The sequence below is a fragment of the Myotis daubentonii genome, chromosome 6, assembly GCF_963259705.1.
Source record: "Myotis daubentonii chromosome 6, mMyoDau2.1, whole genome shotgun sequence".
Classification (NCBI taxonomy): domain Eukaryota; kingdom Metazoa; phylum Chordata; class Mammalia; order Chiroptera; family Vespertilionidae; genus Myotis; species Myotis daubentonii.
The window spans coordinates 85,834,421-85,850,231 of NC_081845.1; the positions used below are offsets into that span (position 1 = coordinate 85,834,421).

General features: G+C 46.3%; 1 protein-coding gene across 5 annotated transcripts in view; it reads left to right on the top strand.

Moving 5' to 3' along the window:
• Positions 1–1,100: 1,100 nt before the first annotated feature.
• Positions 1,101–15,811, top strand: part of ZNF318 (zinc finger protein 318) — a 32,991-nt gene continuing 18,280 nt past the window's right edge. For 4 of the 5 annotated variants that reach the window (XR_009453504.1, XR_009453506.1, XR_009453505.1 and 1 more), the window contains exons 1-4: positions 1,101–1,836; positions 4,364–4,515; positions 10,854–11,493; positions 12,683–14,128. Coding sequence is in view for 2 of the 5 variants with exons in the window: in XM_059701605.1 (XP_059557588.1) it covers positions 1,381–1,836; positions 4,364–4,515; positions 10,854–11,493; positions 12,683–14,128 (2,694 nt within the window). In the remaining 3 variants the exon portion in view is untranslated. The remainder of the gene's footprint in view (positions 1,837–4,363; positions 4,516–10,853; positions 11,494–12,682; positions 14,129–15,811) is intronic. The other variant, XM_059701604.1, reaches the window with a different exon arrangement.

Below are 15,811 nucleotides of genomic sequence, written 5' to 3' on the forward strand. Positions count from 1 at the left end.
TCTCTCCCCCTCCCTTCCACTCTCTCTAAAATAAATGGAAAAAAAATATCCTTGGGTGAGGATTAACAAAAAAATAAATTAGTTAATAAAAAAAGTGGAGAGGGGAAGAAGGCACAGGTGTGCTCCTTTGTCTTTACGCGTTTTTATCTGTTTTCCAAAGGCTGGAATTTTAGGGATGGTCTCAAGGGAGGATCTCAATAGAATATTCATTAGCTTTCCAGGCGTGTCCTTTAATATGCTCATGCGTCAAAATTAGCATGTACCTAGGATATTCTCTGGTCAGCTTCAAAGAATGCCACCCAAGGGGGACTGGGAATGAGGCAGGTCGCCCCAGCACAGTAGTGTGTAAGATGAGACCTTGCAATTTATTATCTGGCCATAAATTGCTCAGCCAGTTTGTTCAGCTGTCTGCCCAGGTTTCCCCATTCCACTAGTCAAGGAATTTCCGGAGCTTCTTACAATCCTGCCTCAGACTCGCGGTGGCGAATGAGCTCCCTCATAACCACAAGTTCTGATTGAGAGACTGAAAATTCACTCTGATGTCTGCTTTGGGTTGCGTTCTCGCTCCCATTCCGCACTTTTTCATCCTCAATTTCACACTCTAGAAATCAGGAAACTATAAGGTAAACCGATGGTCGTCGCTGGGCTTCTGTGGGGGCCCGGACTTCAATGGTCGCTCTTGCAGAGGGGCAGGCTGCTGACACACCTAATGTTTGGGGACTTCTTTATCTTCCCATCCCTTATCACCATTTATTGTTCCCACATGCATTAGTAGGGTTGGGGGACAGGAGAAGAGAGGAAAGTGCTCCCCAAAACCTCAAAGCCTCCCCCCCTCCCCCGCACAACCTGACCTGAGGCCCGGAGCATCCAGGAAAGAGCAGCATCGCTCTGGCTCCTCCCTTTGGCCCCGCCCCTTCGTTCCGACTCCGCCCACCGCCCTCGGGGTCACGTGGCCTCCGGGGGCGGGGCGGAAGGGGAGTGGGCGGCTCAGCGCCGCCATCTTGTGGGTCTGGAGGCGGGGCGTGCGGAGTGCAGGTCGCGCGCTTCGTGTCCCCTCCCCTCGCCCTTCCTCGCGCCCGCTCCCGCGCTCCTCCCCACTTCTGGCTCCTGTGGCCGCTCCCTGAGTGAAGAAGCGGGGAGACGGCGGGGGGTGTGTCCGGCGTGTGCTCGCGCCCTCCAACCGCCAGCCGCGGCCGCGGGGGCGCGCTAGGCCGGCCCCCCCTGGACCGCGCGGGGCGGAGGGGAGGGGGCGGCTCCGGCTGAGGGGGCGGCGCGCGGCGGCCGTGGCGGCCGAGGCTGCAGCTGCGGCGGTGCGCAGGGTCCGCGCGTCCGGGGCGCCCGCGCGTCAGACCCGCCGCCGCGGCCGCCGCCGCCGGAACCATGTACCGCAGCGGCTCCCGCTCCTCCGCCTCCTCGCACCGGCCTAAGGAGAGCGGCGGGGGCTGCCCGCGCTCCGGCCGCAGCTCCGGCGCTTCCTCGGGCCCGGGTCGCCGCACCTCGCCGCCGCCGCCCTCCGGCTCCTCTTCGCGGACCTCGGCGCGCCGGCCCCGCTCGCCTTCAGGGCACCGCGGCCGCCGGGCCTCGCCTTCCCCGCCCCGGGGTCGCCGAGGCTCCGCGTCCCCGCCCCGCGGCCGCCGGGCCTCGCCGTCCCCGCCGCGGGGTCGTCGCGGCTCCCCTTCCCCGCCGAGGACTCGTCGCGGCTCCCCGTCGTCGCCGCGGGGCCGACGGCTCTTCCCGCCGGGCCCGGCGGGTTACCGAGGCAGCAGCCGGGGGGAGTCCCGCTCCGACTTCGCCCGGGACGGCCGCGGAGACCATCCAGGCGACAGCGGCAGCCGGGTAATCCCACCCCTCGACCGGGACTCGCGCTGCCCCAGCCCCGTCTCCCCGGGTTCTCGCTGCCCAGACGCCCTCCACCCCGGCGCCGCCAGGCCTCCAGGCCAGGTCCCCGAGTCGGGGGTCCTTCATCCCCTGGGCGGCGCCGGACCCGAGGCTCCCTGCCCGCCGGGAGCTTGTGTGCGCCGTGAGGACTCGGGACCCGGTGGGCGCCAGGCGGGCGGGCGGAGCGCCGGCCCCGGGGAGGAGGCGGCGGGCCGCGCTCGGGGCGGGGGGAAAGTTTGCCAGCGGGGCCTGTCTGCAGCCCGTACCGGTGCTCTCCCCGGAGCCGGTGCTTCCTCGGAGCTCCGCGCTTTTGTGTCCCCTCGGACAGGAGCTGCCCCCGGGCGCAGGAGGGAGGCGGCGATGTCTCTGGCGCTAGGGTCGCCGGAGCGGCCCGGTGGACCCCGGCGTGGAGCTGCGGGCGTCTGAGCGGGGGGCGCTCCGAGGGGGTGCGGCCCGCCCGCCCCTGGCTGTGCGGCGGGGACTCGGCCGAGCCCCTACCCTCACCTCCGCGGAGCGCTCCCAGCCTTCGAGGCGAGGGAGGCGTTCACGGTGGTTCCCTCCGAGGAGCCGCTGCGGAACCCCGGGCTCCGCTCGGAGGGGGCGATGCTGTGATGCGGTCCCCGCTGCTCGGCACCCGTGCTTTCCGCCGCCCTGTTCCCCGGCGAGGGGGCCGGGCGCGGGGGGACAAGAGTTTAGGGCGGACACAACGTCGCGCTCCCACCCGAGCACCCGCTCGGGAGCCGCCGGGCAGGGTCCGGTCTCTGGTAAAACCCCGCCGCGGACCCGCTCTGTTTTCTCGGGGTGGGGGTGGGGGGGTGGGGGTGGCCCTGACCGGATGCGCTCGGCACCCCGGTCGCAGGTGAATGGACTGGCCACCGCGTTGAGGTGCTCACAGATGGGCAGCCGTGGTCCGGGTGTTAGTTACTGCAGGGCAAGCGAGGACAGCAGGACCCTTTTCCAAACTGCCCCCTTCTCCGTGCACCGCCTCGGCGGAGCAGACTGGGTTTGCTCGGGCTTTTCTGTCAGTAAGTGCCCTCGCTCACCCATGGCTCGCCCGCCATCTCCCTCCTCCCAAGCGAATCTGTCAGATTAACTCCATCTGGCCCACCTGGCCGCTCTCCCTCCGAAACGCATCCCCCAAACTGTCCTGCGATCACTCTCGTCTAAACCCTACTGTGTCCTGCCTGGAGTATTACACTCCGCTCCTTACACGCCACTCTTACTACCTTCCAGTTTATTCTCTACCCGACAATCAACATGATTTTTAAAACTTTATTTTATCTGTTTGAGAAGTATTTATTGAACATCTACCATGTGTTAGGCGCTTTTCCGGGTACTAGGGGCATAACTGAGCAAACCAGTTAAAAACTCTGCCTTTGTAGAGTTTATATGCTAGCAGAGGGAGTTGAGTAAATAAAATAGAGAAAATGTTTGGCATGTAAAATGCTTAAGAAAACAGAAAAACAGAGAAGGGAGTTAATAATTTTTGATAGGGTAGCCAGGGAAGGCTTCTGGGAAGGTGATTTTTTAGTAAATACCTGAAGGAGGTGAGGGTATGAGCAGTGTGAGCATCTGGGGGAAGAATGTAGTCAGATCATATCACTTTCCTGCTTGAAACTCTTCTGTGGCTTCACGAATAAATCCAGCTCTGGCCAGTGTTGGTCAGTGGTTAGAGCGTCGGCCTGAGCACTGAAGGGTCACAAATTTCATTATTGGTCAAGGGCACTTACCTGGATTGCAGGTTTGATCCCCTGCTCCAGGGACCTGTCACATTGATGTGTCTCTCTTTCTCCCTCTCTCCCTCTCTCCCCCTTTCAATCTATAAAAAAAAAATCAATGGAAAAAATATCTTTGGGTGAGGATTAACCACAAAAAAGGAATAAAATCCAAATTTCATGACTGGTTTCTCCTATCTTCTGTCACTCTTATGTAATCACAGTGGTCGCCTTTCTGTTGTTGCCCAAAACATGGTGAGCTCATTACCGAGCTTGTTCTTTTTGCCTGAAACATCCTTCCATCTGTTCTTTGCAAGACTGGCATCTCATCACTCAGGCCTCATCTTAAGTGGTATCACCTCAGAAAATCCTGTAACCATCCTATCAGAAGCAGCTCCCTTTCTCCAATCTCTTTTGTGTTGTGTTTAAATGACATTATAGCACTTACTGCAATCAGAAGTACTTTTCAACTTGCCTTGCCTCCTTCACTAGAAATGTATAGGTTCTGTGAGCAGATGTAATTCACTTCTCTAGTCCCATGCCCAGTACCAGTAAATGAAAGAATGAGAAGTCACTGATTGGGAGGGTTGGAAGTGTGGACTTTCATTTAAGAAAATGATATTTCTTCAAAGTGCTTTATTTTTAGAGTGGTATCGTACTATAGCCATTTCTCACCTTGTTGATTCACAACTTTGTGACTAAGCAGAACATTTTTGGGCATAGGGATGGATGTATTGACCTAACTGTTACATTATCTTTTACTTTTGTAGAGACGATCTCCTGGTCTTCGTTCTGACTCTTCTTTGGAACAGAGCTTAAGAATCACTGTTGGCAATGATCACTTCTGTGTCGGCATACCAGAACGGCGGCGGCTTAGTGATAGATTGGGTTCACCAGTGGATAATCTGGAGGACGTGGACAGGTGGGCTTCATCTGAGGCAGTGTTATAATAGTGGTTGAAGGTAGAAACGTTGATGTTTTCTGAATGGTATATTTGAAAGAGTGATGCCAGCAGTCAAGTTAAGCTTGATAACTTTCCTCTATGAGTGGGGAAAGAATACTGATGTAGACTCTGTTGCTGAAAGAATTATATAAAAAAAAGACTTTAAAGGTCATCTTGGTCCAACTGGAATGGGGAAGGCTGAGGGGACATAAACAGTCCCCTAAATTTAAAACAGATGAGAGGATATGGATTCTAAAATACTGGTACTAGGGGTCTCTTCTGCAAAAGGAAAGTTCTGGACAAAATAGGAAATCATTGATAGTGTTATTTTTCTGCTTGTCCAGGCTGAACTATAGATTCAGAAAGCATTTAGATAAATTCATGTGTAATATATGTATCTATATTAAATATATAAGCATGAATAGAAAGTTACGGATCTTTAACAGTGTTATTTTACAACTATTAAGTGCTGAGGAAGGGCAAGTACACTCCACAGAGTATTAAATATAGATCTCAGGTACTAGGAACTTAACTATATATGGGAAATAAATAATCATATTAGGTGTTTTTCGCCTCACAAAAGTATAAAAGTAAGGACAGGAGTGCAGGGAAAGCACTCAGTTTCTGAGATCTGAGAACCATGTCTGTGATGGTCTCTACCCAGCACATTGGGAGTTTTCACAAATGATTAGCTGTAGCAATAAATCAATGTAATGTTCTTTCAAACTAGACTTCCATGCAGTGGTATACAGAGCATGGGCAGGCAGGTGGAGGACAGCTGGCAGGAAGTCTGAGGACCAGTGCTGCCCTTTGGTAATATTTACTTCAAAGTTCCAGTGGCTATTTGATGCACTGAAGCAAGGCAGTCCAGTCCAGTGTCATATAACACTGAAGCTTCTGAAGATAGGGCTTCAGGGTATGTGACTATATCACTTAATTGAGGAAACAGCCCTTGCCCCTCTGTAATTTCTATTTTAGGAAATGATTGAGTGGGTGGTGCATAATGTGATTGTCTTCCTTCCTTGCTGAGGTTTTGAAGTAACTTTAGCATTTCCTCTTGTTAGGCCTAGGCTGTCACCTCCTTTTCTATGAGCTTCATTATGCATGTGTTCTTCAGATAGTCAATTGTCTGTTTTTAAATTATAAAAATTAAAAATTTCCTCTTAGGGAGTTTGGGCAGTAATCTTTCCAGAATCATATATTTCATAGAGAAAAGTCTGTTTTAGAGAAAATGAGATTAAGGTGCTAAAAGGAGGCTATTCTTCCGACTTTTGCCCCTGCACTCTTGCGCAATATGGTTTGTGTGAATAATTACTGTCCACTAAAACCAGGCCATAGGACCATTGGCAATCTCAGGATATCTCCTGAAAGTGAGTCCAATTTTCAGCTAATGAAACAGGCCATGTCCATCCTTTGTATGTAGGTTTTTAGTTATTTTTTTCCTGAGATCCCAAAATTCTTTCTCTTCCCTTATTGAAGCTGTTAAATTTTTATCAGGTTTGGGTTACAGATTGCCAGGGTTATCAGTATCTTCACCCTTGGCGGCTCTGTATGTAGGACTGCAACTTATTCTGAAAAGGGAACATGATCAAGTTGTGTGAAGACAGTTTCTAAAGACTTGTGGATGTGAGGTTGATTTCCCCTGGTTATCAAAGTACTCTGCATGTTGTAAGTTCCATTCTTGAAATTGCTATACCCTAATTCCTCCTTGCTCTGACATACTTTGAAAGAGTAGGGTTTTTTCTCCCTCTGATTTGCCTTAGGGAATGACAGAAGCAAACAGCTTTCTTTAGGCATTTTGGGGAATCAGAAGAAAAAAGGAATGGAAAGTTTGGGCTCTGAAGAGCCTCTTTTTTTTTTTTTTTTTTTTTTACTTATAGCTTTATTGAGCCATAATTCATGTACCATACAGTTCACCTATTTAAAGTGTCCAGTTCAGTGACTTTTAGTATATTCACAGAGTTGTGCATCCACACCACTATGATTAATTTGAGAACATTTTTATTACCTGCATTCTTAGCTACTAATCCTCCATACCTTCTGCCCTAGCCTATCACCAATCTACTTTCTATCTTTATGGATTTGCCCATTCTGGATATTTCATATAAATAGAATCATATAACATATGGTCCTTTGTGACTGCCTTTTTCACTTAGCATAGCAGTTTTTCTCATTATTACTGTTTTTAATTCTCACCCAAGGATATGGTTGCTCATTGATTTTTTTAGAGAGAGAGGAAGGGAGAGAGAAACATCAAATGGTTGCCTCCTGTACATACCAACCAGGGACTGAACCGACAACCTAGGTATGTGCCCTGACTGGGAATCTAAACCACAGTCTTTTGGTGCACGGGATGACGCTCCAACCAACTGAGCCACCTGGCCAGGGTAGCATAGCAGTTTTTCAAGATTTAGTCATGTTGCAGCATAAAATTGTACTTCATTCATTTTTATTGCAGATAATATTTCATTGTAGGTATTTTGTTTATCCATTTAGTAGAGATGAATGCATGGATAACATTTGGGTTGTTTTTACTTTTTGGCTATTATGAACAACTAGAGGCCCGGTGCACGGATTCGTGCACTTGGTGGGGTCCCTCAGCCTGGCCTGCACCCTCTCGCAATCCAAGACCCCTCAGGGGATGTCGGACTGCTGGTTTTGGCCAGATTCCCGCTGGCCACCTGCAGGGAACGGGTGAAAACCGGCAGTCCAACATCCCCCAAGGGGTGTAGTAGTGCGCCAAGTGGCAGGCAGCAAGGGAGGAGGCCAGGAGCCTGAGCTCCAGCTCATCCCTGCCCCACTGCACCTGCCGCTGCTTGGTAGGCTCACTGTGGTTCCGCTGCAGTCTCCAGGCTGCAGCTGTGTGGAGCATCTGCCCCCTGGTGGTCAGTGTGTGTCATAGTGACCAGTTGTTTGGTTACTTAGGCTTTTGTATATATAGCTAGTGCTGTGAACATTGGTGTACAAATTTATTTGTGGACATAAATATGTTTTTATTGATTTTTAGAGAGAAAGGAATGGAGAGAGAAAGAGAGGTAGTAACATCAATGAGAGAGCAACATCATTGATTGACTGCCTCTTGCATGCCCCCTCTGAGTATTGAACCCACAATCCGGGCATGTGCCCTGACCAGGAATTGAACTGCAGTCTCTTGGCTCCTGGGTGGACGCTCTACCACTGAGCCATATTGGCTGAGCTGTATATGATTTTTAAAAAATATATATATTTTATTGATTTCTTACAGAGAGGAAGAGAGAAGGATAGAGAGTTAGAAACATCGATGAGAGAGAAACATCGATCAGCTGCCTCCTGCACACCCTCTACTGGGGATGTGCCTGCAACCAAGGTACCATGCCCTTGACTGGAATTGAACCTAGACCCTTCAGTTCGCAGGCTGATGCTCTGTCCACTGAGCCAAACCGGATAGGGCTGAATTTTAATTTGTTTAATGGAATTTGTAAATGCAAAAACAAGTAGAGAGCCCTGGCCGGTTTGGCTCAGTGGATAGAGCGTCGGCCTGCGGATGCAAGGGCCCCAGGTTCGATTCTGGTCAAGGGCATGTACTTTGGTTGCAGGCACATACCCAGTGGGGCGTGTGCAGGAGGCAGCTGATCGATGTTTCTAACTCTCTATCCCTCTCCCTTCTTCTCTGTAAAAAATCAATAAAATATATATTTAAAAAAACCCAAAAACAAGTAGAGAGAATAGTACAGTGAGCCCCATGTGTTCATCACCCACACCCAACAATCAATTTTTTTAAATAGGTAGAACTTACTTTAGGAAAGAATTGGCCTTAACCAAAGCTTTTATAGAGAGTATGTCACTGGACTATCTGAGGCTCACTTTTATTGCAGCCAGTTTTTTTCACTTATCCTTTGGGAGATCTAGGGAAGGAGGATAGGAACGTCTAATAAGCAACTTGATTTCTGCCTATATTTACGTGAAAATTTTTTTTACTCTTTCTATGCCTTCATTCATTGTTTTTTGCCTCCTTTTGCTGGAGATTCCAAGTCTTGACTGAGACTTTCTGACAGTCATCTCATTATTTCTAGCTTCTTGGTATTTAGTGCTGGATTAGATCTTGGGTTAGTATGCCATTTGATGGTGACATGTAATAGTTCTAGTGGGGAGCTGAATGTGGGAGCATGGATGGCCTTGCTACTACTCATGGAGCCTGTGTTTTTTTCCCCCTTCACTAATATTATCAGAGACTTTTTTGTATGGTAGGTGGTATTTTAGCAATGGAGTAACTCACCTCATGGACAATACTTTCTGGAAATAGGGGGTTCATGGATGACAATCCTACAAAGTAAAATATTTTATTTTAATTAAATTTGATTTCAGAGATTGTCCTTGGTTTATTCCCATCCTATCCTATTTCATTCTATATTGAGAATTAAAAATTCCTCAGATTATTGTGGAGGAGGTGAATAACAGGAACCTGTATTCCCACAGGTGACACTCTTTTAGAGGAGGTGATAAAGTTATTTATAGCTGTTAACCAGGCCTAAAACTTTGAATAAAGGCTGGGCTGGTGAATAAGAAAAGTCAGCTCTTTGATATTCTAACTTAGTCCCAGAGGCAGGAAAGCAACTATTAAAAAAAGAAAAAGAAAAAGTAAGTCATTTCTAGAAACACAAAAAACAAGAGCAGCTACCAGAAACTGTAGAAGATACCAATAATTAACATCCTTTGGATGGTAATTCACTCTGGAATGTGAGTGAAGTAAATTTTTCAGTCAGATTACTTAAAAGTCATATGCTTAAAGTGCTAGGGGATCTTTATTTCCATCTGTGATTTAAATCATAAACTTTCTTTTTTGGACAGTAGAAACTCTGTGACCATAATGCCTAAAAAGGTTAGGACTCGTGTGGTATAGAGCTCTGAGTTGAAAGGACAGATGTCCCCTCCTCTATATGTACCTTTATGTCAAAGTTTATTTCTATGAAATAAAAATATATAGTGAGCCAAACCATCACAAACTCTTTCCTGGGCCCAAGATTGGCAGAGTGCTTGTGGCTGTCCAGGCAAGGCAGGGAAGAGGATAACAAAACAGGCTGTGAGGGAGTTTTATGAGCCAGCAAAACAAAGAATTGGAGAGCCTTCTAAAACTCATGAGAAAATCATGCCAATTAGATAGATCAGTAGTTAAAAATGTTTTGTTTTTTTCTTCTCACAGTGAAATCTTTCTTTTCCAAGTGAAATATTATACCGAACTTTACTAGATAAACAGATAAAGTTGGGGCTAGTATGATTCAATGAGGTGAGGCCTAGACTCTGTTTTCCTAATATGTCCTTTTTTTGGGTAGCTCCTGAGCACTGTTCAGAATCTCTGTGGAGCACAACTTAAAAATCAATGATCTGAACTGGTGTTTTTTTTTTAAATTTTAAGGTGCATACAAATCACCTGGAGATCTTGTTAAATGCAGATTCTGATTTAGTAGGCCTCAAAGGAGCCTGAGAATTTGTATTTCTAAAAAGTTCTCAGGTAATACTGATGCTGCTAATTCAGACCACACTTTTAGTAGCAAGGAGCTAGAATTTACCTGTTGTGGAGTTTTGTAATCCAGGGCTTTTTGTAGTCTGGTAGTGGTGTTTTCACGTTACCCAAAACCTAGCATGATACTCTGCACCCCCAAAGTCAAGTCAAAGAAATCACCTAAGAGCTCTGTTTACATAGATTAGTAATATCTTGCCTGGCCAGTGTTGCTAAGTGGTTGAGCCTTGACCCATAAACCATGAGGTCACAATTCGATTCCCACTCAGGGCACATGTCTGGGTTGCAGGCTTAATCCCCAGTAGGGGGCGTGCAGGAGGCAGCTGATCAATGATTCTCTCTCCTCATTGATGTTTCTATTCCTCTCTGTCCTCTCTGAAATCAATAATGCCCTCCACCCCCCCCCCCCCCACACATATTTAGATTAGTAATATATCCCCTTGGTTAGAGGCTGAAGTTTCTTGTGTCTGCCTCAGGGGAAAGGGAGGGAAAATGTTCCATGTATATATAGAGATTTGTTCTTGGACTTCATGATTACTGTGGGGCCTTGACTTGCGCGTTTAATTCATTCCGAGACCCAGCTTGTTAAGGAGCTTGTTAACTCAAATTACTCTGGCAACTCAATGCAAAAAATCTGCAGAGAGACAGCTGGTATCTCAAAAAACTCATTAGTTGGGACACTTGTAAGCCAAGGCCCCACTGTATTGTCTTTTGTCCTAAGCATTCTGTAGCATCCTTGTGGAATCTCAGTTTCTTAGCCTTGTCTGGTCTTGCTCTTTCCAAGTCTATTGTATTTAGTAAGTCTTGTCTCTTTCCTCAGGGATGACTTGACTGATGATTCTGTCTTCACTGGAAGCTCCCAATGCACTCGAGGTCTTGAACGATATATTTCCCAGGAGGAGGGGCCTCTCAGTCCCTTCTTGGGACAGCTTGATGAGGACTACCGAACAAGAGAAACTTTCCTGCATCGTTCTGATTATAGTCCCCATATCAGTTGTCATGATGAGATGTTGCATGGAACAGAACGGAGTAGAGACAAATTCAAAAGCTCCTATTCTATGCGACCTGAGGAAAGAAGCCGGGAAGCCAAAAGGCCCCGTTATGATGATACAGAGAAGAAGCACAGCATGGGAAATGATCACCCAAATTTTACATCAGGGACCCGCAGCTATCGACAGCATAGACAGAGCCCAAGCCCTAAGTTTCTAGACCCTGAGTTTCGAGAGCTGGATCTTGCCAGGCGAAAACGAGAGGAAGAGGAGGAACGAAGTAGGAACTTGAGTCAGGAGCTGGTGGGAGTTGATGGTGGTGGCACAAGCTGTCCCATCCCTGGATTGTCAGGTGTCCTAACAGCATCAGAGCCAGGATATTCTTTACATCGGCCTGAGGAAGTATCTGTGATGCCCAAGAAGTCGATTCTGAAGAAGCGGATTGAGGTGGACATGGAGTCTTCTATGCAGGTCTCTGCTGCGTTTCTTCTATGGCCTCTTGCTAGTTACTTTATATCTTAAAGCCTGGTTACTTAGGTGGGGGCTCTGTCCCTAGGCATCTTTGTATGTGCTGGACCAACATTGTTATGCCTATGGGCTGCATCTTCCAGAACTCTCCAAAGGAAACTGTATGTCTCATAGTGCATCAGTAGAGCGCTCTACTGTTATATATTTCTAAACAGACATTTTGGAGACTATCCATTGTATCTATTTCTCTAAATTGGGTAGCCCTCTAAGAATCTTTTAACTGTTTTTTTGGAAATGAAGTTTGAGGCAAAGGGAGGAGGTGATCTGAATTTTCCTTATGTTTTTTATTTTTTAATTGATTTTAGAGGGAGGAAGGAAGAGGGATAGAGAGAAACATTGATGAGAGAGAGAGAGAAAGAGATGGAGAGACACACATTGATTAGCTGCCTCCTGCATGCCCCCTACTGGAGATCAAGCTCTCAACCTAGGCATGTGCCCTGATTCAGAATCTAACCGTGACCTCCTGGTTCATGGGTCAATGCTCAACCACACCAGCCAGGCATCTCATCTCTGTTTAGAGAGAAGACAAAATATATGAGTGGTAGGACACTAGGCCAAAAATCAGGTGATTCTGAACCCAACTCTGCCACCAATTTGCCGTGTGATTTTTAGACAAGTTCTCCTCACCATTCTGGGCCTTGATATTTTTTCTTCACTTATAAAAAGATGGTCAGGCATAAGCACTAGCTTTTAGCTGTCCTTTTAAGAACTAAAGGTTTTTGAAGAGGTGCCTAAGGGCACTTAGGGAAGCAAGGGGAGGCTGATCAGTTAGTGTTTCAAAGTTTCCTAACTCCACTTAAACCAAAGCAGCTCTACTTTTATGTGTTTTTTCTTTAGGAATTCATAGAAAACAAGTAAGCTAGGATATCTCTAAAGTTTTTTTGAATTCAAATTCCTTGATAACAAATGAGCAAAAGGGAGAATTCAATCCAATCTGCCTTATTTCCTATTTCTCCTTCTCATAACAAACATCTGGAGAGATGGGTACCCAAATCTTGAACCTGGCTAAGGATACTGTACCTCCCTCATCCCCTATTAATTCAGGAATAACCAAGCATCTGAGCATTTCCCTCAATTGCTGGTTCTCTGAGTTTCTGCATATGGGCCAAATTCATTGTGTTTGTCTTTGCAGCTTGAAAGCTTTTCGAGCAGTACCGGCTCTAGCGAGGATCATCCTCTCTTCTCTGGACACCCATCTGTTTCTCTGAGTGGTGCTATTGCTGCTTTTGCTTCAGAGATTGAAAACAACAAGGGGACTATGGTAGAGACAACCCTGAAGGAACCTCAGGGCAATCTCCACCAATGGGGTCCTCTTCCTGGGATGTCCAAGGACAACAGTCCTCTCAGAGAGAAGTTTGGAAGTTTTCCGTGCCACAAAGAGAAATTGGATATGAAGGCTGAGGGACCTGAGCGACACACAGACTTCTTGCTGCCCCATGAGAGAGCTAGCCAGGATGGCAGTGGTTTTTCCCGCATTCTGAGCATGTTGGCAGATTCTACCAGTACACAGGAAAAAAGACGACATAGCTTCCCTGACATTGAGGATGAGGAGAAATTTCTCTATGGAGATGAAGAAGAGGATTTAAAGGCAGAATCTCCACCAAAGCCCCTTGGGAGCTGTGATAGTGAAGTTATGAGGCAGAAGGCAAGCTCCCTGCCCTCTTCAGCTCCAGCTGTAAAGCTAGAATCAATAGAAGAGACCAATCCAGAATATGCCAAGATTCATGACTTGCTCAAGACCATAGGCCTGGATATTGGGGTAACAGAGATTAGTCAACTGGCTGCACGCACCCAGGAACGACTTCATGGCAAGAAACCATCACGTTCCTCCACTGACCGCCGTTCCTCAGTTGACCAGCACTTTTCAGCAGACCGCTGTTCCTCAGTTGACAGTTGTTTTTCAGCTGATCAGTGTTCTTCAGAACCTCACAAACTGGGGAGTAGGGAGGCACACCATAGCAATACTCATTCCCCAGAGGTGTCCTATCCACATCCAGTCTCCCCTGTGGATCCTTACCTGTTTACACAAAACAGTCCCCCATTCCTAAAGTCTGACCATCCAATGGGTCATATTGCAGGACCAGAGGTGGTTGGCAGTGGGTTTCAGTCATCTGTTGCAGTCAGGTGCCTGTTGTCATCAGCCCCGTCTCCCCCAATTAGACTTCCACACTCTGCTTCTTTATCTCAGTTTCATGTGCCAAGGACCTCTCAGTTTGCTGCAGCTCGGATACCTTCAAACTACCAGGGTCCTGCCATCGCCCCTGCTTCCTTTGATGCCTATAGGCATTACATGGCATATGCAACCTCAAGGTGGCCCATGTACCCCACCTCTCAACCATTAAAGCACCTTCTACCTGAGCCACACAGAGTAATGCCAGTTACCAAACAAGCTACTCGTAGCCGTCCCAATCTCCGTGTGATCCCTACTGTGACTCCTGCTAAGCCCAAGAAGGAAAAGTCAGTGTTAAGCTCAATTCCTGTTGCCCAAGTGCCTGTCCAGGTGTCCATCCCACCGCTCATAAGATATAATCCGGAAAAGATCTCTGATGAGAAGAATCGTGCTTCCCAGAAGCAGAAGGTGAATATTAGCTTTGGGGATCCTGTGCCTCAGTCTTTTATTTTAATATAAATTTGTATTTGTCTTTTAGAAGGAGCTGAAAAAAACATAAGGCCCTTTTACTTTAAGTTCTTTGGAGGCTGCTGTCATCACCCTAAGTAATGTATATATCCCCTCTGTTTTTCTCACATGTTTTCTCAGTAAGACTCAACTAAAGTCTGGTCCTAGGTCCCACTGTAATTGCTAGACTTCTTTTTTCTATTTTAAGTTTATTTCTTTATTCAAATTATTTGCCTTAGAACACTTAGGGATAGGAGCTGGGAGCCTTGAAGTCTTCAATATGACCTCATCAGGGAGTGAGGAACCAAAATTGGGTTGTTTGAAGGAGAATCAATAAATCTTATGTTTCAGCTGTTCTGTCTGTGGAGTAGCCACTCGCAGTCTCACTGCTTCACTAATAAACTCTTAAAAAAAACCCAAAAATAGATAAATCTATTTTTCATCCCTCTAAGTTTTGGATCCTTTTCTTGTAGTGATTATGAGTCAATATCTAATAAATAGTTGTTCGTCAGTTAAATCAAGAAATAAATTTTTCTTGTTCTCGTTTATTTTAGAGTCTAGGAATCACATTTTTTATAACACTTTTTTTTAAAAGCAGATTTGTGTTTTTTTTTACTGTCAGGTTCATGGGGTTCCCAGGCTGTAAGAAGGGGTCAGTGGCTGTGGTAAAGATATAATTCTAGATGTTTTAAGGGAGTAGGTAAAAATTTTGTAGGGACATACAATTCTAAGTAGAAGAATTTTGAATGGAAAAATTGATACATATTGTTAATTTTAAAGGTCCTTAAAAACTAATAACACACTTTGATTAGGAACATAAAAATGTAATACATTTGTATACATTTGATTTGCTAATAAAATAATACCTGAGGAGAAAGAAAGAAAAAAAAAAAAAAAAAGACGAGGGCCAATCTCATTTTTTTCCAGTTTAGAAGAAATTTAGCTAATCCTTGAGAAGACAAAAAAAAAAAGATCTTAATTTTCCATTGTACTTGGATACCCTGAATTTTCATTTTGTTGAAATCTTTTGGGAAAGGAGGGTAGGTTCAAAAAAGACAAAACTTAAGACTGCAGAGACACTGTTTGGAGACTGAGTGCTTTTTTTTTTTTTTTTTTAATTTTCACCTGAGGATATTTTTCCATTGATTTTTAGAGAAAGTGAAAGAGAGGGGAGAGACAGAGAGAAACATCAGTGTGAGAGACATCAATTGGCTGCCTCCTACACATGCCCCGACCAGGGGTCCTGCAACCGAGGTACATGTCTGGCCCTAGGTCCCACTGAATCGAACTTGGGACCCTTCAGTCCACAGGTTGATGCTCTATCCTCGACCCAGCTAGGGCGAGACTGAGTGCTTTCATTTAAGAACCTAGCATGTAAGTCAGGGTTGATAACAGAGGTGTTTCACACTTGCCCATTATGGACAAGCCATATTTGTTTTTTTCCATTAAGTGGTAGTAAAACAGTCGAAAGATCATGAGCTTTAGGTCATTTATACCTAGATTTTAAACACTCTTACTATATGACCCTGGATATGTTACTTAATCTTTCACAACTTCAATTTCCTTATTGTAAAATAGAGATAATGTCATGAAGATTAAATAAAATGGTATATGTAATGCAACTAACAGTGCCTCACCCATAAT